At 59.2% G+C, this 27227-nt stretch overlaps 2 protein-coding genes across 8 annotated transcripts; one reads left to right on the top strand and one right to left on the bottom strand.

The window, feature by feature from the left end:
* Positions 1–44: 44 nt before the first annotated feature.
* Ssr4 (signal sequence receptor subunit 4) lies at positions 45–3730 on the top strand. Of its 4 annotated transcripts, none has more exons than XM_023560528.2 (6): positions 45–299; positions 1717–1832; positions 2833–2910; positions 3015–3104; positions 3202–3267; positions 3576–3730. In XM_023560528.2, the coding sequence occupies exons 1-6, from the start codon at positions 233–235 to the stop codon at positions 3678–3680; spliced, it is 522 nt and encodes a 173-aa protein (XP_023416296.1). In that variant the 5' UTR covers positions 45–232; the 3' UTR covers positions 3681–3730. The 4 variants fall into 4 exon arrangements, with proteins under 4 accessions (XP_023416296.1, XP_005000106.1, XP_023416292.1 ...); XM_005000049.3 differs by having other exon boundaries at positions 2836–2910; XM_023560524.2 differs by having other exon boundaries at positions 50–299; positions 1714–1832.
* Positions 3731–5091: 1361 nt separating this feature from the next.
* Pdzd4 (PDZ domain containing 4) lies at positions 5092–24264 on the bottom strand. 4 transcript variants are annotated; one of them, XM_003462150.3, is made up of 8 exons: positions 24123–24264; positions 10033–10268; positions 9277–9367; positions 8849–8947; positions 8266–8328; positions 7922–8023; positions 7580–7690; positions 5092–7471 (listed from the first exon to the last, which is right to left on the bottom strand). In XM_003462150.3, exons 1-8 carry the CDS (start codon positions 24180–24182, stop codon positions 5936–5938), a joined length of 2298 nt encoding a protein of 765 aa, XP_003462198.1. In that variant the 5' UTR covers positions 24183–24264; the 3' UTR covers positions 5092–5935. The 4 variants fall into 4 exon arrangements, with proteins under 4 accessions (XP_003462198.1, XP_003462197.1, XP_012996903.1 ...); XM_003462149.3 differs by having other exon boundaries at positions 10015–10268; XM_013141449.2 differs by lacking the exon at positions 7922–8023 and having other exon boundaries at positions 10015–10268.
* Between the last annotated feature and the right edge of the window lie 2963 nt (positions 24265–27227).

Raw genomic sequence — 27227 nt, forward strand, 5'->3', positions numbered from 1 at the left:
CGGCCGGTTCCCACGCCCCCTTCCGGCGCCTGAGCAAGGCAGCCGCTGTGCCCGCCATGTTGGGCGGCCAGCTCCAGGAGGGGACACGTCAGTATCGCTGGTGACGTTATAGGTCCCGAACGGGCCCGCAGGCGTGCGATTGGCTGTAGCGGCACTGACGCGTCGCGATTCCTCGCCTACCGGGCACGTTCCTGGGAGTGCGTTCTCTTTTCCGCTTGGCAGAGAACCGAGAATGGCGGCGACGGCGTCTCTTGGCGTCCTGGCGCTGCTCCTGCTGTGCGGCCTGACTTGCTGCTCAGGTAGCGGCCTGGTGAGGGCGTATGGCAGGCGAGCCTCTGTCTCACGGCAGTGGCACCGGGGGAAAAGAGGGTGCGGGCCAAGCGGGAGTCTGGGCCTTTCTCCGAGGGGCGGCCACCGAAGCACCCCCACACACGGCGATCTGGCAGGCCGGCTTCTGGAAGCGACACCCGCACCTTTCCCTGATATGCACTGTGCTCGCTGCCATCCCCTCCAGCGGGAAGGTGACTTCTCAGAGGGATCGTCGCCGAGCAGCGGCGATGACAAACAGGCTTGGCAGTCGGGAGCTGGCTGCGCGGTGCAGTGCAAGCTGGGGCTCCCCAGGAAGGGGAGAGCTAAGTGACACATTGCCCAGCTCGTCCAGGCAGAGGGCCAGCGTGCAGGAGCAGGGGGCGACTTAGGAAGTTGGCTAGTGAGCAGGGGCTTCGAGTGCCGGGCCAAAGACTTGGGTTTCCCTGAGGCCTTGGCGGATCCGTCCAGAGCTCTTGGCAGAGCTGAGCCGAAGGGTCCTCCATTTGCATTTACCAGGGATGCCTAACACTTGGGGGCCAGAGGCTGGGGTTGTCACCCAGCTGTGTCAATGCTGGGGGACTGGGCTGGGCAGAAAATGACTTCTGCATGCGCACTTTCCCTGGGCACTTCCTGCCTGATCCTTCCCACCTGCCCCGGGGAGAATTCTCCAGGCAGGAACAGAGGTGTCCTAAGAGGACAAGCTTGGCTGGCAAACTTGTCCATAGGACAAAGGCCAGCTTGGCAGAGCCTAGAGGGGCCTGTGGCATCTGACCTCTTAGAGCCACGCCCTGCCCCACTTCCCACGCCTGTGTGCCACCATCCAGACCCAGAGCCATCCTTCTCTGGGACATCACATTGGGCAAGCACTCAATGAGCACTTTTTCACCAGAGCATGTCAGTTTCATGCCTCTGCAAGTGTGGTGCTGGCTCAGGCTGGGTGCTCGTGCTTGCAATGCCTCCTGTCCACAGTTGTGCGTCTCTCGAAAGCCACCACCTGCTTCCCTTGGTAAACCCTGAGGCCAGGCCTGGTCCCCTGTCAGCTGGCTGGGGACAGAGCCTTTTCCCCATCTTGAAAGCGCCTGGGCACTGCCGGCACCCCCTTGGTGTCTCTACCAAAGATGCCCTCAGCCGCTTGGGCATTGCCTGGCTATAGATGAAGGTCACAAGGCCAGGGACCCACACATATGTGGACTCCCATACACCCACTTCCTCCTTGTTCACCCTTGTGTCAAGCTCTGCCTTTGCAGTACCTTCACTGTCCCATTTTCATGGCTGTCACTCCTCTTTCCCTATCTTCTGTACCCTGGGATTGGGCCTGAGTTCCCCAGCAGGGAACAAGGACCCACGGGTCCTCCGCTGGCCAGGTCTGGGCTCAGCACACCCAAGTGCCACCTACTCCCACAGCAGAGGCCTGCATGGAGCCCCAGATCACCCCCTCCTACTACACCACCTCGGATGCCGTCATTTCTACGGAAACAGTCTTCATCGTGGAAATCTTGCTGATGTGCAAGAACAGGGTCCAGGTGCGCCTCGGAGGGGCGGGGAGTGGTGCTGCTCCTTGTCAGTTGATAATACCCAGAGGAGAATGGGATTCCAATTCAGAGGTTCGGGAGAGAGCGGATCCTAGCAAATACCTCATTGGCATTCTTTTTTTGTTGTGTTTTGGTTTTTTGAAACAGGGTCTCGATATATAGCCCAGGCTGGCCTTAAACTCATGGCAGTCCTCCTGCCTCAGCCTCCAGAGTTCTGGAATGACAGAGGTGTGCCACCACACTCAGCTTCACAAGTATTTTCTTGAGCTTGACATGCGGTACCTGTGTGCAGGATGCTGAGTGGACACCCCACTGTTTGCCAGTGAACATCTGGAACTGAAAGAGCCATGCTCAGCCCCCCAAGTCGTTCCATCTCTTTTTTAGTTGTTGTTTGTGGGAATATTTGTTGGTGTGTGCTAAATTCCAGATTGAGAAGCCCTGGCCAGGCATTGTGACACACCTGTCATTCCAGCACTTGGGAGGTCAAGGCAGGAGGGTCAAGGAGTGTGAGGCCAGCCTGTAACCCTGGCTACATAGCACAGATAAAATCAAGATTGAGGGTTCTGTAGCCAGGCAAGGTGGTGCACGCCCGTAATCCCCTGGGAGGCTGAGGCAAGAGAATCGCAGTGAGTTCAAGGCCAGCCTGGATTACATAAGCAAGATGCTGTCAAAAAAAAAAAAAAGATTCAGAATCCAGGCTTAGACTCAGGCCTTTATTCCCTGAAGTCCAAAGAAGGAAGTTGGGTCCCACAGTTCTTGGGTTAAACACCCCTTGGGCAACCTGTGTGGCACCTGCAACCCCAGGTCCTCGCTTGGAAGCTCCAGGCATGACGGAGACATTTCTGACCAGCCACCTCTGTGCAGTCAACAGGCTTGCCATGGGCGAGGGGGCCCCTGCTAGACACTGTGGCCCCTGCCAGTCATTGTCCCACTGCTTGTAGTCTGGACATGCCGCAGGGGAGTGACAGTGACTTGCCCTTTGTCCCCTCAGCAGAACATGGCTCTTTATGCTGATGTCAGTGGAAAGCAGTTCCCTGTCACCCGGGGCCAGGATGTGGGCCGCTATCAGGTGAGAGGCCAAGTCCGAGGCTAGGGGAAGCTGCCTGCGCATGAAGGGGACCTGAAGCAGGGCTGGGGCAGGGGTTGCAGCATGTATCCACTGCGCCCACCCAGGTATCCTGGAGCATGGACCACAAGAGCGCCCATGCGGGCACCTACGAGGTCAGATTCTTCGACGAGGAGTCCTACAGCCTCCTGAGGAAGGCGAGTGTGGCCTGAGCCCCACTTCTGCTGTCCCCCCACCCCTGTTCCTCCCGGGGCCCATGCCCCCAGCACCCCTGACCCAGCCCTTCCCATGCAGGCACAGAGAAACAATGAGGACATCTCCGCCATCCCATCGCTCTTCACGGTCAGCGTGGACCATCGGGTGAGCAGCATGGGGGGGCGGCCCATAGCTCTACCACGTTTGTTTTGTAGCCCTGGGGATCAAACATGGGGCTTTTGTACTGAGCTGTGTCCCCATTTTTTTTTGTTTTTCTATTTGGAGACAAGGTCTTGTTAGGTGGCCCAGACTGACCTCAAGTTTATGATCCTCCTGCCTCAGCCTCCCAGGATGTTAGGGTTTCAGGCATGTGTCTTCTCACCCAGCTTAGCCAGCATGCCTCCGTGCCCCCAGAGGGTGGGCGACAGACTGGTGCTTGCCTCTGAAGCAGCTTTTGGTTCCTTTTCTTTCAGGGCACCTGGAATGGGCCCTGGGTCTCTACAGAGGTGCTGGCTGCAGTCATTGGCCTCATCGTCTACTACCTGGCCTTCAGCGCCAAGAGCAACATCCAGTCCTGACGGGGGCCCAGCCTCCCTTGCTTCTTTCAATAAATAGCGTTCAGCTGGCACGACTGCCCTTCTGTCTCGGAAGCGGAAGCACTGGGAGGCAGCGTGGCCTCGTGGCCTGCGCGGAGGAGTGCTGTGTGGGCCCCATCTAGCCATGTCCCCTCCGCCTCCCTGGCTGCCATCCCCTCTGTCCCGGCACATGTCCTGCCCTCAGCAGGTCCCTGGGCAGGGTCGGGTGCCTATGCGGTGTCCTGTTGGGGCTGGGTCCTGTGACCACACATGCTGTCGGGGTGGCGCTTACCTCAGCCGGCAGTGTTTATGAACATTGGGCTGAGAGCTGCGCATGAATACTCAGCCTGCTGAGCAGAGGCACCAGCTGCTGCCTGTGCCCTGGGGCCCCTTATCAGGCTGGGCACAGAACATTTGGGAAACAGATGTCTTGCACTTGAGAGCCCCATTTCCGCCTAGGGATTACTGTGCCATGGGCACCTGCCACGAGCACAGTGGGTACACGGCACAGGCCAGGCACCAGCCACTTCATGCCATAGGTGACCAGTGGTATAGCGAGAAGCCTGACATCCATGGGGCTGTGTGCAAGTCCCAGCTGTGGTGATGACAACTGTGCTCATGCCAGGGTGTTGGGAGAGGGCCTCAGGGCCACCTGAGCACATGATCCTGGAGGAAGGGGCTTTGGGGGAGCTGGCTGACCTGGGAACCTACCAGGATCTGCCTACCAACCGGCTGGAGGAGGGGGCACAGCTGCTCCCCCTGGCTACTGCCAGGGCAGGAGCATGGGCAGGTGTTGCCACCCACTGCTCTCCAGTGCGGGCTCCAGCCCTCCTGGTGCCACTCACCTGAGCTAGCCAAGGGTCCAGCTCAGGACAGGCAGTGCTGGTCTCTGCTAGAAAGCATGTGGGCCAAGTGTCCTGGGCACAACTGCCCAGTAACAGGCTCTGCTTTCCTCCTGGAGCCAACCAGGGTGACAGGCAACACTGGGACTGCACCCTTGTGACCTGGCAGCAGGCTCAACTTCCAAGAATGGGTCTTGGGGGCTGGAGATTTAGCTCAGCGGCATAAGCGCCTGCCTTGCAAGTGTGCAGTTGTGAGTTTGCTCCCTGGTACCAATAAAAGGAAAAAGACAAAAGAAAAGAATGGGTCTTGGGATTTCCGCCTGTGCCTATCTGGTCCATCACTGACTTGCTCCTTGGAGCTCAGTGTTTAACAATTCTTTTGAGTGTTTGGTTGTTAAGGGTTTTATTTTTGAGACAGGGCTTTACTATGCAGTTTAGGCTGGCCTCAAACTCACAGCAATCCTCCTGCTTCCACCTCCTGAGTGCCAGCATGACAGGTGTGCGCCACCACATTTGGGAACAGCTCTTGCTCCAGCATGACAGCATGTTGAGAGTGAACACTGAGGCTATGATGCAGTCAGTAGAAAGGCAGCTTGCTTTATTGAGATGCAGGTGGGACGGGGGTGTGGCAGCTGTCTGCCTCCAAGCACAGGGCACCGCGCAGGCAGCATGGTTGCAGATCGCGACACCCGAAGAGGCTGGGGCTTCTCCCACCTGCCTGCCACCAACTCCTCTCCAGGCTGAGCAGCCTGAGGGCTTTCACTGTCACTCATGGGGCTTGGCTTCTCATCCCCCTCACATCTAAGTGGTCCAGTCCCAGATGGCCCTGGGCACAGACCCAGGGGCAGTGACTTCTCGGATGGACACCGGCCCTCTGTCCCCACAGTCTCGCTTTCCTTCGTGCACTGGGGAAGTAGGCGGCCCCCAGGAGTCCAGGCTCTGTCCTCAGGCAGCTGCTTCCCATTCCTCCCGCCCCCTCCCCCTCCCTCCCTCCACTCCCCCCCACTCCTTCCCTGCCAGCAAGCAGGGCTCCACCTCTACCCCTCCGCCAGGTGCCCGCCCACAGCAGGGCCACGAAACAGAAAAACAACTATTGGCAAGCACAGAAAGGGAGAAAAACCACAAAAACCAGGGTGCCTTTGTCTACGAATCACTGCAGCTCCGGCTCCAAGTGGGACGCGAAGCTGGATGCTCTCTTGTGCTCATTCCTCGGCACCTCCTCGCCCCGGCTCCCCTCCCCCCAGGGACTCGGCCTCTCCCACAAGCCCTCCAGGCTGGCTGTCGCCTGGGTGTGTTACTTGGGGAGAAGGAAGTAGGCCATGCGAAAAGAGCGTCTCTTCTCTTCCCCGCACACAGGACAGGCAGGAGGGCGGGACGCGGCGCACGCACGCCAGGCTGGAAGGGAAGCGGGGTGGCTCACACAGTGGTGACCGACAGCAGGGGGTTGTAGACCCGCTTGCCGTCCGCAGAGCGTGCACCGTGGGCCAGCATCTCCTGGATGGTAATCCAGTTGTCCAGGATCTTCTTGTTCCGCTTCTTCATGGTCTTGCGGTGGCTCAGAGCGATGATGTTGAGCTCGGGCTTGCTGTCGCCGCTCTGCTGCTCGCGCAGGCACTCCAGCCGGCTCTGCATCATGAACTCGCGGCGCTTCCGCTGCTCGCGTGCTCGAATCAGGTGCTGCTTGCGCTCCTCCTTGCTCCAGTAGCGGCCCATCTTCATTTCGCTCACCGCGTCGTCATCGGTGGTCATGCCGCTGCGTTCCTCCCGGATCTTCAGGGCCCGGGCCTTCAGCAGCCGGTCGCGCACGGGCCTCTTGGCCACATAGCGAGTGCCGTCACTGCGCACCTTCACCTTCCACTCCATGCGGGGCGCCTCTGCCGCAGCCGCCACGCTGCCCACCCGGGGGCTGCCGGCCAGGCCTAGGGCACCGTGGCTCAGCTCCTCCAAGGTGCGTGGCGGGGCCAGCTGCACACAGCTATGGTAGTGCTCACCCTCCTGGCCCTGGCCACGGTGGCGGCGCGACAGGTAAGGGCTGCCTTCGGGACCCATCCGCTCCACGGCCACACCGGTCTTGGGGCCTCGGCGGATGCGTTCCTCCGCGTGCTGCCTCCGGCCTGCCTCAGAGTCCCGGGAGAGGGACCGGAACTTGGCAGGGCTGCCAGGCACAGTGGTAGCCTTGGGGGGACTAGTGATGGGGACACCGGGAAGGGTGCGGTTCAAATTGGAGTTGCCGGCAGCAGTGGTGACAGCCCGCTTCAGAGGGCTCTCAGGCAGGGGCTCCGCAAGCAGTGGGGTGCTGCGGCAGCTCTCCCCCGTGTTGTAGGCGCTGGTGCTGTCCTTATCGGACTTCTCAGGCAGCTCGGAGATGTCTGACAGCTCATGCTTCTTGGGCTCGCCGGCCGCCAGGTCGTATAGGCTCTCCTCCTCCAGCAGCCAGGCCTTCATGCACCGCTCCCGCAGCTGCTGCATCTTCTGCGCGCGCAGGATGTTGCGGCACTTGAACTCCAAATGCCTCAGCTCCTCCTCCAGCATGGCCATCTCGTGGCCCAGGCTCTCATTGCGGTTGACGTCCAGGGCACTGTTGGCTGCCGAGGCCCGAGCAAAGAGCAGGCCCAGCTGGTTGCCGTTCTCCAGGTGGCACTTGATCTCTAACAGCTCCCGGTAACGCTCATACTCCTCATCGGTGAGGCCAGGAACATCCCCCGCACCCAGCCCTGCACCCTCTGCCAACAGCGAGTCCATGCTGAAGTGCAAATCCCCTTGCAAGCCGAACTTGCGCAGGGTCCCAGGGGTGTTGGTGGCACTGAGGGGCTCATCACCCAGAAGGTCGTGCTCCGAGCTCTCTTCGTTGCGTGTGCTCTCGTCGGTCCGGCCCACCCCGCTGTCCAGCTCCTGGCTGTTGCTCAGGCCTGGGCCTGCTTCCGGGGCCCCCTTGTCCTCTTCATTTCCCGGCTGGAGCAGAAAGAGAGGCACATTCAGGGGCTGTTGCGAGAGGGTGGGTCACTGAGGGTCCTGGGGCACAGAGATGCTGCCCGCCCCACCCTTTCCTCATGTCCTCACCTGCTGGGCAGGGGGCACCTTCAGCTTCCGAGCACACAGGTCTTCCTCATTCCCAGAGCCAAAGTCATCCAGGAAGTCATCCCGGTCACTGTCTTTCCACCGCTTTGCCAGCTGTGCACATAGGTTCAAGTCATCCCTGTGGCTGCCAGGACCTCCCCTCAGCAAGCCCTGTGGTCCCATGGCTGCTACTGCCACACTCTTGGGGATAGGACACAACCCAGGAGAGGGGATCCTGGCCCACTTGGCTGTCAGAGGCTGCGACCCCCGGCACAGACCCCACCTATTCCAGTTTGTCACAGAAAAGCCCCAGGCCAGGCTGCCCTGCCAGGCGAGCACACACACCTGGCTCTCAGGCCGCGCCACCAGCAGGGAGATGTTAGTGTTCTCCTCCTGGCTCAGGATTGCCACCGCCTCTTCTCGGTTCTGGACATCCATGCCATTAATCTGGGACAGGCCAGGGGAAATCAAAGGACGTGGGCTACGGCAGCCCTGGAGGTGGGCACTGGCTGGCACGGCCAGGCTCCTGAACCCCGGGCTGGTGTGAATAGGCAAAAGGGGCCCAGGACAGGAGGGAAAGGAGGGTGGGGAGGTGCCTGCAGATCCCACGGGAGCAGGCTAGCTACCAGGGGCGGGCCAGGCCTCAGTAGGCATGGCCCTGGAGGGTCAGGTCAAGAGGCAGGACTCACCTGGATGATGCGGTCCCCTTCTCGGATCCGGCCATCTTTGGCTGCAATGCTGTTGGGATTCACCTGAAGGACACATATGTGTCACAGACCTGGCTCCTGACACCAGAAAGGGCGGCCTCATCTCCTGGCCTGCCAAGCAAACCGGAGGTGCCCTCTCACTCGAGCCACAACTCTGGAAAGCCAGGCAGGGGTGCCAGGTACTCCTTTGCATGTGGGCCTATTCTTTTCTGCCAGGGGCTGAGCCAAAAACATGAACCTGGGGGCTGGATGGGCAGTGGGTCACTTCCATTGGAAAGGTCAGCTCTACCAGGATGCCACTAGTGCAGATCTAGGCATGGAGGCACACATCTGTCACTCCAGCCTCTTCAAGGTGAGACCCTGTCTCACAACAATAGTACAAAGGGTATCACTAGTAAAGGGGCACTAAGGAGCTGAGTGCCCTCCTGTCCATACACAGATGTCAGCCCCTGCCAGCTCTTGGGGGTTGACCAGGCTAGGGGAGAGAACCAGTGCCTGGGGACAGGTCGCTGGACACGCCAAAGCTGCCAGTTGCCCCAGCCTGGCCATGCCATGGCCCCCATACCTCTCCAACATAGATGCCCAGGTCCTCTTCGTCGTCCGTGCGATAGCACACCATCAGGCCCAGCTTGTCCCGGTGGCTGCTCTTACAAAGTTCCACCTCCTGCGCGAGGGCGGAGGAAGCAGAGGTAGAAAGGCCTGGCCCTGACCCCCAAGGCCTTACGGTCACCTGAGCTGATGGTCCAGTCCCTGGCCGCGAGGGCTCCCTTCTCTTACCAGCCCAAGTGGTGTGTGTTTGGGGATATCCCCCTACCAGGAAGTGCCCAGGGCACACAGGACGCACAGCACACACAGACACATAGGACGCGTGGCACACAGACATGCAGGGACACAGACTCACCAACAGAGATGGCACTTGCCAACTTGCCCGCACCCTCCCCGATTCAGCCAGATGTACATGGTGAAGGGCAGCAGGAGCCTGGCTGAGCTCACCTCGTACTCCAGCTCGTCCATGCGGTCTACCTCCTGGGGGCTGCCCTCCATAAACTCCGCCGGGTCATAATACTCATGGCTGATGGGAGTGCTGCCCAGGAGAAGGTGGGCGTCAGACAGGCCGGCCGCTCCCTGCACCCCAGAGCCCAGTCCCTGTACAGAGCCCTGCCCTAGGTGTGCTCTGCAGATGGGGGAAGGTGGCCATGTCTCCTCCAGAAGTCCCTGTTCCTGAGCCTTGTGCATCCGTGAGCCCAAATCCCAGCTCTCCCCACTCCTCCCCGCACCGGGACTGACTTCTCCAGAGCTCCAGGGGCCTCCACCGCCCCCAGCACCGGCCCATACATGCAAAGCCCCCAGGAGTTACCCAGGCCCCAGGCCAGGTGCCGAACAGATGGACACCCCTCCACCTGCAGGGGGCAGACTGCTGTCCTTCTCTTATCCCCAGGTGGCTCAAGAGAGGCCCAGAGATGGAAGGGACCCAGAGCAGGTGAAGGAATGGGGTGGGGATGACACAAGATTTGGGAGCGAGGCCTGTTAGGGGCAGAGGCCATGGATGGGCGGCAGAGAAAGAGGATGCAGAAGCAGCGAGGTCCCCCAGCCAGCCACATGAGGCCAAGGCTGGAGGCCTGGTGGTGCCTGAGCCCAAGCCAAGCAAGCCAAGCTGGGTCCTGGCAGACGCCAGAGCCGCGGGCACATCCTCTCTGGAGCAGGCCTGGGGCCCTCCTGAGGGCAACTCACAGCTCAGACAGGACGTACGGCTCCAGGATGCCTGCGGGTGGGGTGGGCGGCCGCAGCTTGCCCAGTGCCATGATGTGCTCAAAGGTGATGTCGGTCTGAGTGCCACTGTCCACCAGCTGAAGGTCATGGCAAGAGCTGTCCCCCCGCAGGCGGGGGCTGCGTCTCAGCACCTGGATGACCAGGGGCTCCTTGGACGTGCGAAGGGCCTCCAGTGTCTGCTCCTGAGACAGCTTGGAGAGCTCCTTCCCATTCACCTGCGGCAGAGACATGCCTGGTGAGGGCCCTCGGAGTGCCTGCTGGCGGGGCATCTGTGGCCAGGGGTCCGCTCCACCTTGGGCAGCCCTGGCCATCCTGAGAGCTGCCTGGGCCTCGCCATGCCCTGCTGCAGGAAGTGAGCCAGTGTCTGGGCATTGGTGAGAGCCAGAGCTTCCTTCAGCAGGAGCCGTTGTGGCCATCCTATCCTCTCCCACAAGGACCTACTTCTCTTTTGGGCAGCACTGAGGCCACGAGCCGTGGCAGGGGACAAGCTTGACATCCCTCACAATGGGTCAGTCTCAGCAGATACCGTGCACCAGGATGCGGAAGGAAGGAGGGCCAGCAGGGACAAGAGTGACAAGCTGCACAGTACAGTGCACAGTGGCACACTCCCGACACCTCCGAACTCTGGAGGCTGAGGCAGGAGGATCTTTCTAAGGGCAAGGACAGCCTGAGCTACACAGCAAGACTCTGTCTTGAAAAACCAAAAAAAAAAAAAAAAAAAAAGAAAGGAAAAAACAAAACAAACTGCATAGTGAATCGGTCTGTCCTCGGGGCCTTCGATGGAGGTGCAAGATGTGGCGCGCAGCCCCCAGAGCAGTGGCTGGAGCCCGTTGGTAAAGATGACCATTGCCAACAATGCAAGTGTAGAGACGCAATGACTTTGCTACGTGTGACCACCCCCGGTCACGCACGGGAAGCGAGTCCGGGTCTCTGGGCAAGAACGTAGCTGGGGGTAGAACCCTTTCCCAGCACACGTGACACCCGGGGTTGGACCCTCTGCACTGTGAGACAAAACAAAAGACAGGGTTTCCCCACAGCCTAGGTTAGCCTCAAACTCCCTAATCACCCAGGCTAGGCCCTGCCTTGCCCTGCAGCATGGTGGGCTGGCAGGTGTCACCACCACACCCTGCCGGGAATGAACACGTGGTGTGCCAGGCTGCCACACTGCCTTGAATGGCAGCATGGAGAAGGAGGGATGTTCCCACGCTTGGGTGCAGAGGGGCACCACGCTCCCCAGCAGGCAGGCAGGGCACCCACAGAGGTGGGACTCGGGACACTGGCGCTTAGGAGGCGGAATTGCAAGGATGCATTTTCCCCTGAAATCGTTACCCAGCGGTAGCATTGCCATTGGAAACCCGGGGAGGCCCTGGAAGAGTGCAGCTCAAGTTGGTGGGGGCTGGGCGCCATGAATCAGGGGCCATCGGCAGATGGTGGTGACAGTGACGATGGCAATGGTGGCCCGGTGGGCACACTGGGCTAAACAAGCTCTGTGCACAGGCAGCCCTGGTATGGAAACCTGGAGCCCCTTTAGCCTTCCCTCTTTCCTTACAGGTCTCTGTGGGCCCCAGTAGCTAAAGAGGACGTCCCAGGAGACAGAAACCAGCTGTGACAAGGTAGAAGGCGGCCCTGTGGGGAAGGGGTGGGCTGTGACACACTGGCGAAAAGTGAAGCACTGAGCCAAAAGTTGGGGCCAGGGACTGGGCAAAGCGATGGTGAGACCCTTGTCCCCCGTCCCCACTGGAGCTCCACTGCCATCCCGCACTGTCAGGAAGCTCTGCACAGAAACGTTCCCACCCTTCACATTGCTCCTCCTGCTGCCTCTGAAACCAGGCCAGGCCAGGGGTGTAGGCCAGAGGCGAAACACTTGCCTAGCAACCACAAGCTGCTGGCACCACCCCAGCACCTCGGAACAAACATCTACGGGGACCAGGCCGGATAGCACACACCTGTGACCCCAGTACTCAGGAAGCTGAGACAGGAGAACTGCCTCTAGTTCAAGGCCAGCCTGGGCTACAGAACCAGACGCTGTCTCAAAAAACAAAGCAAAACAAATGAAAGCTTCCCACCCCAGGGCTGGGGCCTACAGACTCTGTGACAGTCTGGAAAGTTCCACCCTGCCATTCCACAAGAACTGCAGGTCTCTGGGGGACCAGGACAGACCCTCCCGCCGCCGTGTGGACATAGAGAAGAGACACCAAACGGGACATCAGGTGGACAGCCATCCAACAGGAACCAGGTGCGGGTTTGGGCACGACCCTGGCCACATAGCTCTGAAATGGAACACAAAGGGGATGCTGGCTGAGGTGGCCCATACTGGTCCAGCGCTGGGCACTGTGACAATGCCACACTGGCCTTCTGTGACCTCGCCTGATGGAGACACACGGGACCTCCCTTCCACTCTAGATGCATTCCTACAGGGAAGGGCATGGGGCAGGCAGATCTGGGTGACAGTGGAGTATCTTCTGGGTGCCTTCTATCCCCTTGGCCTCCCCAGTAGACTCAGTGACACCTGTGTCCAGTGTCCCATGTCCCTCCGGCATGGCTACCCTACTCCGTCTCTCCTTGCCCCTTCTTCTCCCCATAACTCACTGTCCCTTGGTCTCATGTGGGACCTTCCTGTCACTTCCCACCCTTCTTCCTGAAACTAATGTGACATTGTTACCCATGGTAACTGTCTGTTGTCCAAAGGAAGATGGGCAGGCCTTGCCCCCTGTGAGGGCTGTGCACCCTCAAAGCCAAGTAGCCCATCTTAGTTACTTTACTTTCTTCGTAGTTGAGACAAAATACCCAACACCCACAGTTTTAGGAGGAAAGATTTCTTTAGCTCACAGTCTGCAGAGGTTTCAGGCCATCATCAGCTGGCTCTGAGGCAGGGTGGCCTGGCACAGGAACATCACCAAGGAGAAACAGTCTGTGGTGGGCAGGAAGTAGCAAAACAACGTCTTTCTGCCCCTTTTATCCATATGTCATGTCTAGATGTCCCCCTAAGCCTCATGTGCTCATAGGTGGGGCTTTTTCAGAGGCGGCTGGATCTGGGGCATGTGATGCTGGGATTGATTTGCTGTGCACTGTGAGGATTAAGGGCGCCAGGGTTAAGGGTGTGAGTGCTGCCTGCCCTAAATCACCTGGATAAAATCTAAGGGACAGAAGGAGCTGTGGTCATCCCTTGCTTGCTTGCTGCTACTGCCTTCCACCTGCCACAAGCTGTTTCTCCTCTGCGATGCCCCTCAGCTGTGCCACCCCGCCTTGGAGCCAGCCGGCCATGGCCTGAAACCTCTGCAAACCATGAGCTAAACAAATCTCTCCTCCTTTAACTGTGGGTGTTGCGTATTTCGTCTCAGCAATGAGAAACGTAACAAAGACAAGACTAAAGTGCTTGCAATGGTCTGGGACCAAGCAGAGAGGTCCCCAAGGGAAGGACCCCTGGCTGCTTTCCCTGGTGTGTGTCTGGGGTAGGGACAGAGTGCCACTTGCCACCTGGCCCATCATCTGAAAGTCTTGTTAAAAGGTTCTCCTGCAGGCCTAAAGCCACCTCCTTCGGGACAGTGGGGACTATAAAACAGGCCACCTCACCTGTTGGATGGCCCACCTCCTGGATATAGCTCACAGCTCGTTTCTCTTGACACGGGGGAGAGGACAGCCACCTGAGGTAAGCCTCGGGCTTCTCCAGCCACTGACCCCTCATCTTGCCCACAACGCAGGCGTTCAAAGCACCACACTGAGGAGATTAAATCAAAAGGCCCGGGGGATTGTCACCAGCTAGGCTGCCCCCGTCCTGACTGGGGACTCTGTCCCCAGCACACTTGAATTTGGAGTTCTTGGCTGTCACCTCGGGTCCTTGCCTTAGCATAGCCCCTCTGCCTGGATGTGATCCGATTGGTCCTCACGCTGTGCAGGGACCCTGTGTCGCCCTAATGCAGACCCAGGCTCCAAGATCCCCAAAAGAGGAGCCTCCTCATCAGCCCCCAACCAGCCCAGCCTCCTTTCCCAATCTTACTTCATCTTGTTTTTGTTTTGTTTTGAGTCAGGCAGGGTCTTGCTATGTTGTCCAGGTTGGCCTCCAATCCACAGAGCTCCTCCTGCCCCAGCCTCCCTCGTGCTAGGTTGACGGGTACACACACACACACCACCATCCCTGGCTTATTTCATTTTATTGTTGTTTCCATACTGGGAATCAAACCGAGGGGCACACTACCACGCACTACATCTCCAGCTCTTTAGTGTTTATTTTGAGATAGGTGCTTGCTAAGTTGCCCAGTCAGGACTTAAATTCATAATTGTCCTGCCTCAGCCTCCCTAAATGCTGGGATTACAGCCGAGCAGCACTGAGCCTAGCTCCAAGTCTTACCCAAGCACGAAATGGCCACCTTTCTGCAAAGCCACCTGTCACTAACTCTAAAGACCCTTGGAAAGGCTCACCAGACCCTTTATTTCCGTAACTTTACCCAAAATGACAGTGACAGCAGGTGCTGATCTGAGCTTCTGGCAAGGGTGTCAGTGCGGCAGGACACACCTCATATGGCAGGAACTACTTCTAAGTATCCAGGTGCCGCCATCCCCACTAACTACACGTTTATATGCCCCAAAGAGACCCCGTTACAAATAAACAACAGTGAAACTTAATGTGATGGCACACCTGTCAGCTCAGCTCTCGGGAGGCTGAGGCAGGAGGCTCACCATGCGTTTAAGGCCAACCCAGAGCAAGAGTTTGGGGCCAGTCTGGAATACATACATTTTTGAGACTGTCTCAAAAAACCAAACCAAACAAAAAGGATGTTGTAGGGCTAGGGTACAGCTCAGTCTAGCGCGCTAGCCCAGTCTGCGAGTGTGTGTGTGCTTGCGCGTGCGCGTGTGTATGGCCAGAAAGAAACTGGGAATGAATATGTGACATCACTGTGAGCCAGCTGTGGCAGTGCACACCGTAATCCCAGCACTCAGGAGGCTGAGGCAGGAGGATAAACCGGAGTTTGAGGCCAGGCTGGGCTACATAGTGAGTTCAAAGCTGATCTGAACTACATAATGAGACCTTGCCTCATTAAAAAAATCATCGTGTATGAGAAGTAGAGATTGGAGGGTTTTTTTCCCCCAAAGTTATATAAAGATAGCTCCATTGCTTTTGAAAACAATAAATGTCTATAAACTTTAAAAAAAGAGGGCCGGGGGTTTAGCGCAGCGGCACAAACGCCTGCTTGGCAAGCACAAGGTCATAAGTTTGATCCCTGGTACCAAAAAAAAAAAAAAAGAATATCATTGCAGGATTCTGGTGATAAAAAAGAGCCCTGCCTGATCTACGTGAGCCAAACTTGGGGAACAAGTATGGCAGGAGGGAGAAGGAAGTCTTAGGGTACACCTGTAGCCATGGGAAGGAGGGGCAAAGGCCAACCCCCAAGCCCCAGGGGTGGTGGCCCCACACACCCTGCACCGTCCCCCAAGGAACCAGGGAAGCTGGCACTTTCTGGAAAGCTAGAGAAGGGCAGAGCTGAGTGACACCACCACTCCCCACCCCAGATCAGCGCAGCCCCTCAGGCTCATCCCGACTGGTCTCGGTGAGATTTGCAGAGCCTGCGTGGTGGCACACCCCTGTCATCCTAGCACTCTGGAGGCTGAGGCAGGAGCGCCCCAAGTTCCAGGACAGCCTGGTCAACGTGGCCAAACCCTGACTCAAAACAGGAAAAACTAACAAAGGCCTGGGAAGGTAGCTCAGCTCAGGAAGGCCCTGGGTCCAAACCCCGTACTGGGGGAGGGTTTGCAGGGGGCTCAGTAAGTGGCCCAGGTGTGGTGTGGGCCCGACTGTCCCCAGCCTGGGATCTGAACACGAGAGGGCGGGACCAGTGGGCCGCTCCACCCAGGCCCCAGGGGAGCAGGGTAGGGACAGAGCCAGGGCCAGAAGGACCCTAGCCTGGCTGGCCTGCAGCCTTCCCCCTGGGGCCCGGGCACCCGAGAGAGCCCCTACTTGCGGGTAAGGTCCCTTTGCTAGTGGTGGCCCCGAGGTGGCCCTGGGTGGGGGCTGCTGCCAGAACTGGGCAAGGGTGGCTGGCCTGAGGGCCAAGGTGGGTGAACTGGTCAGGCAGGCAGGAGGGGAGTGCGGGCAGTGGAATCTTCAGGACAAAGGGCCCAGAAGTCTCACCAGAGGCCCAGAGCTGGAGTTGGGGGGCACCCACATCCCCGAGGGCTCAACAACTGACTCCTGGCCCAGAGCTGGTTGCAGGGGACATGGTGGGGAAGATGAGAATGGCAGTGGAAGTGGTAAGATGCGGGCAGGTCCATTTGTATTTTAAAGGTAGTACGCTTTTGAGCTGGAAATGGGGCACACAGGACAGGGAAGGCTCAGAAATGACACACCATGAGCACATGAAAAGATGCTCAGCATGGGTGGATGGGGGGTTTAGTGCAGCGGCACAAGCACCTGCCTGGCAAGTGCAAGGTTATGAGTTCGATCCCCGGTACCAGCAGAACTGGGTGTAGTGCCACAGGCCTGTCATCTCAGCACACAGAAGGCTGAGGCAAGAGGATCGAAAATTGAAGCACAGCCTGGACAATTTAGGGAGCTGGTGAGACCCTGTGTCAAAATCCAAAAGGGCTGGGGATGTGGCTCAGTGTAAGGCCCTGGGCTCCGGGCCAGTATCATAGGCTCAGGTGCTCGAGCAGAGGGGAAAGAGGCCGCACACTGTAATTCCACTGATGGATCTGTGGGACCCAGGCAATGGCGTGGGTGCCAGCAGCTCCTAGAAGGAGAAGGGGCGAGTGGGGGCAAGGGTGCTTGTGGATAAAACGTCACAAACAGCACATCTTATGTTACATGTATTTTACTGACAGCACCACCAAAATAAAATCAAACTGCTGCCCAGGTCCACAGGGGCAGGGGTGTCCAGAAGGAAGGAAGTAGGAAGTGCTAGTACACACCTGTTATCTCAGCTATTCAGGAGGCTGAGACAGGAGGGTTGTAAATTTGAGACTAACCTGGGCTACACAGCAAAACCTGCTTAAAGGGTCAAATGTGGGCCAAAATCAAACCTGTCACCCTCCAAAATCAAAAGAAATTAAAAACCTTGAAAAAGGCTGCAGGCCCACCTCAGCGGCTGAGCCCTTGCTGGCACTAGCGGGCTTGTGGGCTCCCTCGGCAGCACTGCCGAAAGGAAGAGCTGGGGAGGGGAAGCTGAGGCAGGCAGACCCTGGAATGGATGTGTGTCACCTCCTGCCCATCTCCATCTGTAGCCCGAAGTTGCCCAGACCTGGCATCCTGCAGCGCCACCTTGGGTGGCCTGTGACCCTTACTATTGGGTTCATCTACAGTTCTGCTTTTGATCCCCAGGTAGTGGCAGAGCTGGTGGTGGCCGTAGAAAGTCCGGGTGTGGCGGCCGTGCGGATTTGGTCCTGGGGGACCGATCTTGCCCGAGCAGGACCTTTAGGGACTTCTTCAGACAATGGGGCGGGGGCGACAGGGAGCCACTGTGACGTTGCTGGGAGCCCATGGGCCCCGCAGAAGATACAGAGCCAGAGACAGTGAGCGACAGGACAGTGAGTGAGAGGACACGCGGCGGGCGCGGCAGGCTGGGGACACAGGGGAAGGTGGGCGCGTAGGGCAGCGACGAGGTTGGGGCCCGCGGGGAGGTGTCCCCGGGCTGGTGCCGCTTGCGGCAGCGGAGGGGGACAGCGGCGGAAGGCGGGGCCGGGCGCGCTTGCCCCGCCCCCTGGGCCCGAGCCGCAGACAAAGAGCGCGCGGTGGCGGCGGCGGCGGCGGCGGCGGCGGCGGCGGCAGTGGCGAGAGCCACGGGGTGAGCTGTGCCCTCGCGCTCAGGGACCCCAGCCTTCGCCGGCGTGCTACCCCATGAGCAGACCGGAACAGTCCCGCGACTCCCGCGTGGCCCCGAAGAAGGGACTCTTTTGCCCTCCCTGGCAGCACCAGGGGCGGTGGGGGACTCCACAGCACGCGGGTGGGCCCTGGGGCCACAGTCAGACTTGGGAACTGACGCTGCGAAGAAAAACTGGACGGTACCTGGGGCACAGGGACACCTGAGAAGCAGCTGTGACTTCCCGGCCAGACAGGAGGCCCCGGCGGCTCCCGAACAGCAGCGAAGGGAGAGGACGCAGGAGCCCAGAGAGGGGCAGCCTGCCTGGGCCAGGCACAGGTCTCCCTCATTCATGACTTGCCAACTCGGGACTCTGAAAACGGTCCAGTGACAGGAATGTAGGGCCAGCTGCAAGTCCTCTGCCTCGATCTCCTGCAGGGCACTTCCTCCCTCCCTCCTCTCTCCGTCTCTTTCTCTCTCCCTCCTTCCCTCCCTCCCTCTTTCTCTTTTTCTTTCTTCTTGTTTTTCCAACAGCCATGAGATCTCTGCATAGCCCAGGCTGGCCTCAAGGTCGGGCATTCCTCTTGCCTCAGCCTCCCGAGTTCATTTGAGCATACCTGCTCTCTGGCTGCCTACGCTCACACACCTGCAGAAGCCCTTGCAAGCCCTCACCCCTACCAGAAATTTCCCTTGGCGATGCTCCGACTGAGCATGTGCCACCTCCTACCTGCCGACCCACCAAATTCACTGTTCAAGGATTGTTGACGGGTTTTACTTTGAGACCTGGTCACCATCCTGTCCCCCACAACCTTTAGCACCTAATGGTTTTCCTTCCCAGGGATGAGCCTTGCCTCTGTTTCTTGGGTTTTGTTTTCTTTTGTGACAGGGTCTTATTATGCAATTCAGGCTGGCCTTGAACTCTCAGACATCCTTCTGCCTCAGACTCCCAGATTTTGGGATGACAGGCATGGGTCACCATGCCCAGCTCAATCTTTGCCTGAATAAATTATTTTGTTGGGGGCTGGGGATTTAGCTCAGCGGCATAAGCACCTGCCTTGCAAGCAGGCGGTCGTGAGTTCAATCCCCGGTACCAATAAAAAAGAAAAAGAAAAAAAAATATTTTGTTGGTAGCAGCAGAATTGCAGCAGGGAGGGAGCCAGCCACCCCACCTCCAGAGGAGTGTCACAGCCAAGCTGCACCACGACCCCACTCTGTACCCTCTTTCTGCCTAGTGCTAGGAGAGGCCAGGATGGCAGGGGCCACAAAGTGCCCGTGATAGCTTCCCAGATGTTGGTAAGCGTATAGGTGGCAGGGAAAGAGGGTCACACTAGCTCCATGTCCCTTAAACCCAAACTGAGTCAGTGTCCCCAGAAGTCCTCAGTGACCCCAATGTAGGGAGGCTGTCCAGCAGTGCACATTCCCCACCCCAGCTTGAGAGAAATGCAGACTTCCAAGTGCCACTCAGGCTCCAAAAGGGGCGACACTTATGTGCCTGCCTGAAACCAGTCTGAGCCAGACTCTCAGCCTGTGCCCCACTGAACGATTCATGGCCTCTGCTGTGGTCACTGTCACTCTTGTTGACTGCCTCACACCCTACTCGCAGACCTTGTCCTGGGCTTCTTTCCTTTGCTGTCCGTGGTGGAGAAATTCTCGAGATACTCTGGGACAGTCTTCTGCCACCTGGGAGGAGCCATGACCTGTGCCCTTAGCTAGCAACTGAGTGGGCTGGGTGGCCATGATTCCCAGGAACACCTCCCTGAGGCAAATGCGCTCCTCATCCCTGGCTCAGTGAGGAGACCAAGGCACAGAGCCATCTGGGACCATACCTCTGGCCCCACACAGAGCCACAGTTTAGTCCCAGGTCCTCTGGCCACGGCCCACAGAAGTAGAAGACAGGACAAAGGCCACCCGGCAGCACCCTGGGGCTGGTTTCCTTTGGGGTGCAGAGGTCTCTGAGCTCTGTGACGTGACCACCACTTGTGACTGCACCGGAAGGTCCAGTCTGGAGACTGCAGCACCGTCCTCCACCGTGCCCTTCTGCCTACCCCTGCCACTTTTTCTGTGTTCTTCCTCAGAACCCCTGGGGTAAGGGAGGAAGGGACAATAGATATCTTGGGACAGCTGGGTGCGGTGGTGCACACTTGTTACCCCGACTGAGGCTGAGGCAGGACGATCACTGTAAATTCCAGGCCAGCCTGGACTATACGGTGAATTCAAGGCCACCCTGAGCTACCTAGTGTGATCCTGTCTCAAGAAAATGAAGTAAAAAATAAAACCTCGGGACAGTGGCCAAAGTACAGTGGCCTGTGCGGGAGATGGCAGTGAGGATTCAGTGACACCCTCCATCTATCTCTGCTGCACCTGCACCCCTGCCCTGGTAGAAGGGCTGCATGTCCCCTGCTGGATCCACAGCACTGGGAGGTGGCTGCTCCCACAGGGATTCAGCAAGCGTATGAGTCGCCTCTCCTAAGGCCCCTGGTCCCGGGATTTCCTCACTGAGCATCTCCCTGGGCCCAGGGACAACGGGTTGGCAGGAGAGGGACAAAGCCAGTGACATGGACAAGAGGGGTGGGGTGGCAGGCAAGGAGCCCCAGCAAAGGTTCTGGAAGGAGTTTGGTAGCCTGCTGCCTTCCCACTTTCTTTTCACAAGTCCTCTTTCAGGGTGGCTCTGGATTTTCCTGTCACCCACCATGTACGCCGCTGCCCAGGAAGTGTGCTCGGGCTCAGCTGCAGCGACATAAGCAGGCCTGGAGCTCTAACGGGCCATGTTGTTTGCCAGGCAGGCATTGTATCACCCAGCTACATCCCTGGCCTCAGGTCATGCTAAGGGTCTGTGGCAGACCACATCAGTAGAATGAAGGGACAAAACCACGCCACCATCGCAATCGCCACAAAAAGCCATTCAGAAAATCCAACAAACCCCTTGCATGATTAAAATACTCAACAAGCCCCAGGGCTGAGGGTGGAGGCCAAGGCTTGCCTCCTACTTAGCAGCAGGGCCCAGCACCCCGCAGCGAGCCTGTCCACGGCACCCTATGCCTGCAGAACACAGGAGTCTTGCGGGGGCCGGGAAGCAGCCCCGGTGGGCAAGCCTCAGGTACCACGCGTGCCAGGGCCACGGGAACCAACCATGGCTAAGCATCTGCCTTCCCGACAGCCAAAGCTGGAGAGAGGGAGCGGCTGCGTGAAAGTGGGCACCGGCAGAACCCGATTCTCAGAGAAGTCTAACAAAAGAAGTTCGAGACAGGCTGGACTCCCAGCACTGTGTTCACCCCATAAACTCAGCACAGTCTCTGTCATCATGAATCTGGCTCATCTTCAGGAATTCACAAGCCACTCCCCAATTCACAAGGACCCAGGGAGGCGAAACAGCCCGAAGCTGCAGGACTCCTCTGGCTCCCTGATTTGTGACCTAGACGGCAGTTACACAAATGGCCACCAAGCCACCAGGGCAGAGAAGACGCTGCCACAATGAGGACAAAGAGAAACCCAGCGGAGAGGAAGAAAAGTCCCAGTGAGATGCCACTCCAGCTCCCAGGTGGCTGACCCTAAGAGATGAGCAGGAAACGCCGGCGTCCAGCCCGTGTCACTGAGTGTGTGGAGAAACCAGAAGCCTTGTGCCTCACTGCACCTTGCCCCTGGGGTGTGAAGTGCTCCCCCACTTCCAGTGTTAGTTAGCTCCGTGCCCAGCTCTTCAGTTCCCTGCCTACCAACAGCCACAGCAGCCCTCGGCGCCACCAAGACATGGGGAGATATGGCGCCGCGGACTCGCCTTGAGCACATCCACAGGAAAGGCTCTGGGCTCGGACACGCCTGGTACAGTCAAAGCCATGGAGACAGAAAGTACATTCGTGGTTGCCAGAGACTGGGAGGTCCGGGGGAGAAAGGGGGCTCAGTGGGTCAGGGGTTCTGTCAAAGGTGATGCAGATGTGGTGGAATTAGCAGTGATGGTCCCAGGACTGCATGATGTACTTGAAAGCTCAGGCCAGTACAGTTTCCGAGGAGGATCCGCCGTAAGGGATGTGATTTACACATCAATAAACTGTGCTTTATTGCGGTTGTATTTCCAGGCAGGGTCCTGGCCGGCCTTGAACTTGTGGTATTCCTCCGGCCTCACCTCCCTGAGCACGGGATGACAGGTGTGTGCCACCACACCTGGCAAAACTGGCTTGTGTGAGGCCCTGGGTTCTGGCTCGGGGCAAAGAAATGAAAATAAAAAAATACGATAAAAGCCCCAGGTCACAGGAGTGTGTGTGCATTTTCTGAAAAATCAGTTCCTAGGTTGTACTGGGACAAGTTCAGAAGCCAGGAGTGTACAAGGGTGAGGGCCCTAGGGCGGGACAGGGAGAGCACTGTGCAGGGCCCCCTAGGAGGCCAGCAGGTGGTCCCTTTGGCTGTGGCAGAGGCCAGTGCAGCCTGGCATCCCTCTCGGAGGCCTGGGCCTGGGGCTGCGGCTTCCTGTGCCGCATTGTTTCTGTTCCATCTTTGTTTCCCTGTATTTTGAAGGCCAGGTTGACGAAAACCATCCAAGCTCCACTTGTGCCTGAGGCCAAGGAAGACAGCAAAGGTTCAAGGTTCCTGGATGACTCTTTGGGCTTTAAAGGGAGTGACCTCCCCAGAGAACCCAACAGTGTTGCTGCAACCGCCAAGGTGAGTACAGGGGTGGCCGGCATGTGGTGGCGCTCCTCTTTGTGGATCACCAAGGCCATTCCATGGGACAGGGCTGGAGCTCAAGTTTAAGGATGGAGGCACACAGGGACCCTCCCCCTCCAGGGCCATTCTGCCCTCTTGTCCCCTCCCCACTGAGCCTGTTATGGTCTTCTAGGGCTACTGTCCCCTCCCAGGCCTGGGGCATAGCTTGGTTGTCCTCCCCTTTCCACTGTCTCCTGAGGCCTGCCCTCCAGGAAGCATGACCTGGGGCTCTCTCCAAGAAAGCCAAGGCTGAACTCAGAACATCTTGCTCTTTGGTGGGTGATTCCAGAAAGGAACCCCAAGGTTGAGGATGAGTCCAAGGTCCCTGTCATCCAAGCAGCCCAGCCCCTGACGCTGGCGGCCAGGATCCCATGATTCCAACCAGGGCCACTCCAGAGAGAGAACCGGCAGTGGCCAGCAAGGTTTCCAACAGCAGGAACAGAAGTGGCAGCTGGGAGGTGAGCACTGCAGGGAACAGTGGCCACGGGCAGGAGAGGAGAAGCCATGGTCCCTGTGTTCTCTAGGAAGGGCCAATGACAGGGACTAGAAGTGCCACCAGGATGGAGCCAGACTTGCAAGCTACCCACACCCTCACGGGGGGGGGGGGGGGGGGGCTAAATTCCCAGCACAATGCTGGCTCCTTGTGGCTGCCCCACACCCACAGGGGGTCCCCCTATTCACTGGAAGCCTTCTCCCCACCCCACCCCTCCCCCACCCGAGCCCGCATACCTGTCTGCACCTCAGTTCCTGGTCCGGGCTTCTCTGACCTTGACCTCCCTGTACTTAGCCACACAGAGCTAGACACATTTCTCTAGACGCCTCGCGGGTGCACACACAAAGTACACACATGCGGGGCTAAGAAGCCGCCGCGTACACACAGACAGGGCACAGGCACGCACTCACGTAGGCACGCCACGCACACGCAAGGCTGCGAGGCTGGGGTCCCGAGCAAGTACAAAGCCTGGAGTGTTTCGGGTCCCCAGGGCTCCCTGCCTGGTGCCTGACCCCTGGCAGAGCATAGGCACGAACTCCTGACCTCAGCCGCTCTCCCAAAACACCCAAAGCCCCGAGCCCAGGTCCGAGCAGAGTCAGACCCGAGATGGGGTGCAGGAGTGACTATCCTTTCCCAGGACGACATCCACAGTACCGTGGGGTTCTGCACCCCACGCCCGTGGGCAGCTGGCTGCTCCCCCTCTCCGGGTCCAGCAGGGAGAGCGTTCCCTGGGCCCAGTCGGTTGCTATGCAACCTGCATCCCGCGCCCGCGGCCACGCCGCACCCACGACTCCCTTCGAAAACCAGCACACCCTTCCCAAGTCACAGTCCCGGGACAGAAACGCCCCCACCCGGGCCAAGCCCAACTTCCCATCAGGGTCCTGTGGCCCAAAGGCTCGAGTCTCCGGAGTCGCAGGCCCGGGGTCCCCGCCCCGCCCCCGTTCGGGGCTGCTTCCCACGGAGCCTACCGCGCCCCGAGCCCGAGTGGGGGCTCCCTACCTGTTCCTCCTCGAGCCCCGCCGCCCTCCCGCGCCTTCCCGCCCACGCCACCTGCCACCCGCTCCCGCTCCCGCCGCGCGGCCCTGGCGCCCCACCTGCAGCATCACTTTGTATTGCTCCTCCGGTTTCTGAACCACGCACATATTGCATCCCATGGTGCTGGCCGACGGGGAGGCGGGGGCGGGAACGGCGCGTCGGTCAGTGGTCCGCGCGCGGGACCTCGGGCCCCGGGCCGGGGCGGGGGGCCATAGCGTGCGCGGGCGGGCGCCCAGCGGGAGAGGGGGGCGCGCCCCTGGGCTTGGCTGCGGGCTGGCGGCGGGCGAGCGCGGGCATGCTCCCGCGCACGGCGGGGAGAAAGGGCAGCGGGGGAGGGGCGTGCGCGCCGGGCGTTGCCTGGCTACGACCCCCTGGGGCGCGGGGCACCGAGGGCGTCAGGGGCCGGGGGCGGCGGGGCTCCCAGCCCGCGGGGCCCGCCGCTGCCGCTGCCGCTGCCGCTGCCGCCTCCGACTCCCACCCATGGCCCCGGCCCGGAGCCCGGCCTTGGAGCCCCGCGCCGCGGCCGCCCGCCTATCGCAGGGTGGCGGCCCCGGCGGCCCCGCAGCGCCGCTCTCCGCCTCGCCCGGCCGCGCTCTTGGGCTCTCCGGCTCCCGCCCGGGACGACGGGCACGCGCGCGCCCGCACCGGCGGCAGGAGGGGAGGCGCGCAGGGCCGGGGCGCGCGCACGGGGGAGGGGGCGGCCCGGGGCGGCGGGAGCTGGAGAGCGCGGGAGGCGGGAGCCGGGAGGCGGGAGGCGGGAGCCGGGGGCAGGGCCGGGCGAGGCGCGGTGTGCAGGCGGCTCCCGGGTTCCCGAGTTGGCGGCGCGGCAGACCTGTCGCCTGTCCGCTCCAGGAGACCGGGGACGTTCGACGAAGGGCCATCCCTGGTCCCTAGAGAATTCTTGGGCTAGATCTCGTCCCTTCTCCCGGGTCCGCGCGCAACCCCCCAACGCCTCTCCTCCCCGCTGCGCTCTGACGGCCGCTTCCCGCCTCCGCTTGGCCGCTCCCGGCAGCGGCAGCGCTGGCAGAGGACACCTTTGTTCCGAGAAATGGAAAGGCGAAGCGCGGGGTGCGAGGGGTGGGGGGTGGGAGTCGTGCCGATGCCCTGGCTAACTTGGGGCCTCGTGCGCCCCACCAGCTTGAGCAGTCCCCGCGCCTGTCCCCTCTCCAGGACCAGCATGGAGGGGCAGGACCTCTTCGTGGAAAGCTCCTGGCTACGAGGAGGCTGGGATTAAGCACCGGCGGGGATGCGAGCTTAACCACGGCGGCGGCGCGGGAGGCTCCTCCGGGGCTGCCTTTGCCCCCCAACCACCGCGTCGCTGCGTTAGGGGACAGAGTGAGGGACAGGGGCCTGCGGTCTGTAGAGAGATCCCAGGAAGCAGGACTTGCACAGGGCTGGGGTGCAGGGGGCAACCAGTCGCCAAAGGGCTAGCTAGCCTCCGGAGCCCTGTTTCTGAGGACTTGAGTCTCTCCGCTGGCGGCTGGCACCTGGAACAGCTGAGGGTAGACAAGGTCCCTGCTTTTGGGTCCTGGGGAGCCTCCAACCCTTTGGCTAGGGCCACAGCCTCAGTACTCCATGGCTGGCTGAGCTCCAAGGTGCCCTGGATGCACCCCTTGGCTCGCCCCACCTTCCAATCCTAATCCCCTGGGCTTTGAACAAGCAGCCAAGCCATTACCTAGGAGCCTAGGAGCCTTTTTACTTTTTTTTTTTTTTTTGGCCATGAACCCAGGGCCTTCACGCTATTAGACCTTTTTGACCTTTTATTTTGACATGGGACCTTGCTAAGACCCTAAATTGTGCAAGCAGGGCTTGAATTTGTGATCTTCCTGCCTTTGCCTCAAAGAGCCCTAGGATCACAGGCACACGCTACTATGCCTGGCCCATGGGCACATTTAGCCCATCACCATTTCTCCCTCTGAGAAGTAGACACCCTTCAGTGGTCACAGCAGCCCCTGCTGGAGAGGCCTGGGTGTTGCCAGGGGGAGGAACACTGCTGCAGGGGAGGGGGCAGTCCCAGGCCTTCCAGCTGCCCTGGCCTGCACATCTGAACCTTGGCGTTGCTGGGTGCCTGCCTGGCCTCTGACGACCTCCGCCTGGACAGGTGCCCATGGTCACAGAGGCATGTGGCATCCCAGCTAGGCTCTCAGCGTCCTCCACCCAGGAGGGCTTCATGCTGCCACCTGTGTTTGGGAACTCAAATGTGAGGCCGCTGAGCAGGACTTTGGTAAAGGTCACCTTACCTGTGCTGGCCCAAAGTGTCCCTGTGAATCAACACTCTGGCAAGCACTCTGCCACCCAGCCACATCCCCAACCTGAGTTAACGCCTTGTAAATCACTTTAACCCTTCCCCACTTCAAAGTCAAAAAGACATTCCTCTACCTTCTCATTTTAAGAAGTTTTTGGTTTTGATTTTTTTTTTTTAAACAGTCTCACTGTGTAGTCCAGGCTGGCCTTGAACACACCATGTAGTCTGGGCTGGCCTCAGACTCACAGGCGTCCTGCTGCCTCAGCCTCCCCTCCCGAGTACTGACATGACAGGCACACACCACCATGCCTGGCTTCATGCAATTATGTGGATCGTCTCTGTGGTCTTCTGTGTATCTCTGTCCCCTGTCACATGCTGCTTCTGTGCACCACCATTCCCAGCTCCTTAGCAAGCACAAATTGTGAGTTCAGGACCAGCCTGAACTAGATAGTGAGACCCTGTCTCAAAAAAGATAAGAGCCAGATGTGGTGACACATGTCTGTCATCCCAGTACTCGGGAGGCTGAGGCAGGGAGACTACCATGAATTTGAGGCCAGCCTGGGTTACACAGTGAGTTCAAGGCCACCTGAACTACATAATGAGACTCTGTCTCCAAAAAAAAGTGTTTATGTCAAGTATGCAGTATGTACAGATAATCTCAGCCACCCAGGAGGCTGAGTCAGGAGGATCAAGAATTCAAGGCCATGCTGGACATCTTTCATTTGACACACCTCTGAGTAGTTTAAATTTTTGTTGCTGTTATAAATGAGGTACTTTAACAAATGTACATTTTCAAAATATTTTTGAGTGGCATAGAGGCATAAGGTGGCCTTTTAAATGCTTGTCATTATGTCCAATCAACTTATTAAACTTTCATCCTGGGTTTTTTTTTTCTTTTCTTTTTGGTTTCTGAACACAA

Source organism: Cavia porcellus, unplaced genomic scaffold (assembly GCF_034190915.1).
Source record: "Cavia porcellus strain 051 isolate PalLab524CR breed Dunkin Hartley unplaced genomic scaffold, mCavPor4.1 scaffold_3, whole genome shotgun sequence".
NCBI classification, from domain to species: domain Eukaryota; kingdom Metazoa; phylum Chordata; class Mammalia; order Rodentia; family Caviidae; genus Cavia; species Cavia porcellus.